The sequence below is a fragment of the Zingiber officinale genome, chromosome 9A (assembly GCF_018446385.1).
Source record: "Zingiber officinale cultivar Zhangliang chromosome 9A, Zo_v1.1, whole genome shotgun sequence".
Classification (NCBI taxonomy): Eukaryota; Viridiplantae; Streptophyta; class Magnoliopsida; order Zingiberales; family Zingiberaceae; genus Zingiber; species Zingiber officinale.
In genome coordinates, this window is record NC_056002.1 from 131,520,143 (window position 1) to 131,522,492 (window position 2,350).

General features: G+C 37.2%; 1 protein-coding gene across 1 annotated transcript; it reads left to right on the top strand.

Annotated features, from left to right (window-relative positions):
* Positions 1–251: 251 nt before the first annotated feature.
* On the top strand, positions 252–677 carry LOC122019593 (putative disease resistance RPP13-like protein 1). The gene is made up of 2 exons (XM_042577046.1): positions 252–275; positions 348–677. The coding sequence occupies exons 1-2, from the start codon at positions 252–254 to the stop codon at positions 675–677; spliced, it is 354 nt and encodes a 117-aa protein (XP_042432980.1).
* The last annotated feature ends 1,673 nt before the right edge of the window (positions 678–2,350 follow it).

Here is a 2,350-nt window from a genome sequence, read left to right on the forward strand (position 1 = left end):
AAAAAAATTTAATTTATATGATAAAAATTAATTTCTGAATGTTTCCTTTGGCCTCAGCAGACCCTTCGTGCACTACCATTGAGCAAGAGATGACTAAACTGAAGAAGACGATGAGGAGAATCCAAGTCCAGCTCGCCATCTCCGAGGATCATGATTCAAGTAGCAGCGAGCAGGTCAAGCTTTGGCTGAGCGAGCTCAAAGACATAGCCTACGCCGCCTAAGCCGTCGTCGAAGAATACAAATACGAGCTAATGCGTGCTGAAGCTCAACATGAGGTAAGCTACTCGAACACTGCAGTTGTTGATGAATTGGCCAGCAGAGTCAAGTAGATCATCGAAAGCTTCTAGAAGATTGCTGAGGAGTGGATAGCCCTCAAGTTGATCAAGAAAAGTAGCAAGAGGAAAAGAACCCCGCCGATCTCGAATCAACAAATGGGAGTTGCTGAATCAGGTGTTCTCGAAAGGGAACAGGAGAAGAAGATCTTAGTCGACTGGATTCTGTCAGAGGATGATGCATCAATGAATAGAGTATCAGTCATTGCCTTAACTGGAATGGGGGGTCTTGGCAACACCACAGTAGCTCATCTCATGTACAAGGATCTCAGGGTGAAAAGTTACTTCGATCTAAGAGGATGGATCAGTGTTTCTGAACACTTTGATGTCGCTGCTCTATCATGAAAGATATTGAAATCCTTCTTCAAAGAAAGAGTAGATTCTGAAAATGTCAGAGGTTTAGCATGAACTGAAGGGAGGATTGAAGGGGAAGATTGTGTTGGAAATGTGAATAGAATAAAGAGGTGGAGACGAAGAGACTCTATTGTGCATGAGTTTAGTCCTACATTAAAAGTTTCTTGGCTTTATTGTTGATTTAAATTATGACATATGCATTGTAAACATATGCATGGGGAGAGACTCTCTTGTAATGTCCGCCCTTCTCGTGCTCAGAAGGGACGGCGTTACCAATACTACATACATATATGCATATGGTCATGACAGCGAAGAAAATTTTCATTTCATTTAATCATATGCATGTTAACAACATAATATGGAGAACAATATCATCTTGTAACATATTAAACATGTGAACATAACTTCTTTAACTAGAGCATAAAGTGTACCAAATATGAAGGAACTAACATAGATATTATTCTCTAGAGTTCATGATAACTAACATGGATATTATTCTCTAGAGTTTATGATAACTAACAAGATTTCATGCAATAGGAGATAGTATAAGTTCACATGCAAAAGTTTAAAACATATATAAGTTTTGAAAACATAAGTAGATCACTTCCACCATGCCACTGCCATACACACACTTGCCCTTCCTGCTGCTCCATTTAATTTAGTCATTTTTTACCCTTTTCTGCAGTACAAGGAAATTAAACTATAAGCACATAAGCATGGTAAGATCCCTTTCCTACTCACAAAACCATGAATCATAACGTGAAAGGAAAAGAACATAAAAACATGAGTAATAAACATTGCATGTGAGAGCATAAGCATAAGATAATAGCATGTTCATCTAGGCATTTTAGACATAACTCAAGAGAGTATGAAAACATAGTATATGAAAGCATAAAGAAAATCATATAGCATGTTCATATAGGCATTTTAGACATCACTCAAGAGAGTATGGAAACATAGTATATGAGAGCATAAAGAAAGTCATATAGCATGTTCATATGCAAGATGTTATTTTGAAAACTCATGATAATGCATATATGCAAGATGTTCCTTTGAAAACATATATTACATAGGTACTTAAACATAATCTCAACATGAGGGCTCGGCTTTGTACCACATACATGAATTTGTGCACATCCTAAATAAATCCGAGGTAGCTAGTCTCGAACCTATTAGGAACTAAGCCCGTTTCTTTGACCATCGACCAAGGGGCAACTTAGGAGTTCATCCCTTACTAGGCCTGTTTCATTGACCATCGACCTAGGGGCAACTTAGGAACCCATCCCATGGACCATTCTTAGGGTCCGGTACAAGTCAATACAAAAGTAAAATAGCATATCATGTTCTTGTCATATCATAAAGCATAGTATGTTCTTGTCATATCATAAAGCATAGCATGTTCTTGTCATGTCATAAGGCATAGCATGTTCTTGTCATATCATGGAGCATAGCATGTTCTTGTCATATCATGAAGAGTGCTCTTGATCCCAATTTATAGAGAAACAACTCTTATAGCATATCATCATACATATGTTTTGCATAAACATAACATGGTAATCATGAAGTTCACATTTCACATAGCATATCATAGAGAGTCATTTTCATGCATAGTTGGAATCCTTTTTTTTTTCTTAGAACTTTCTACAAACCTTAATCATGACTTG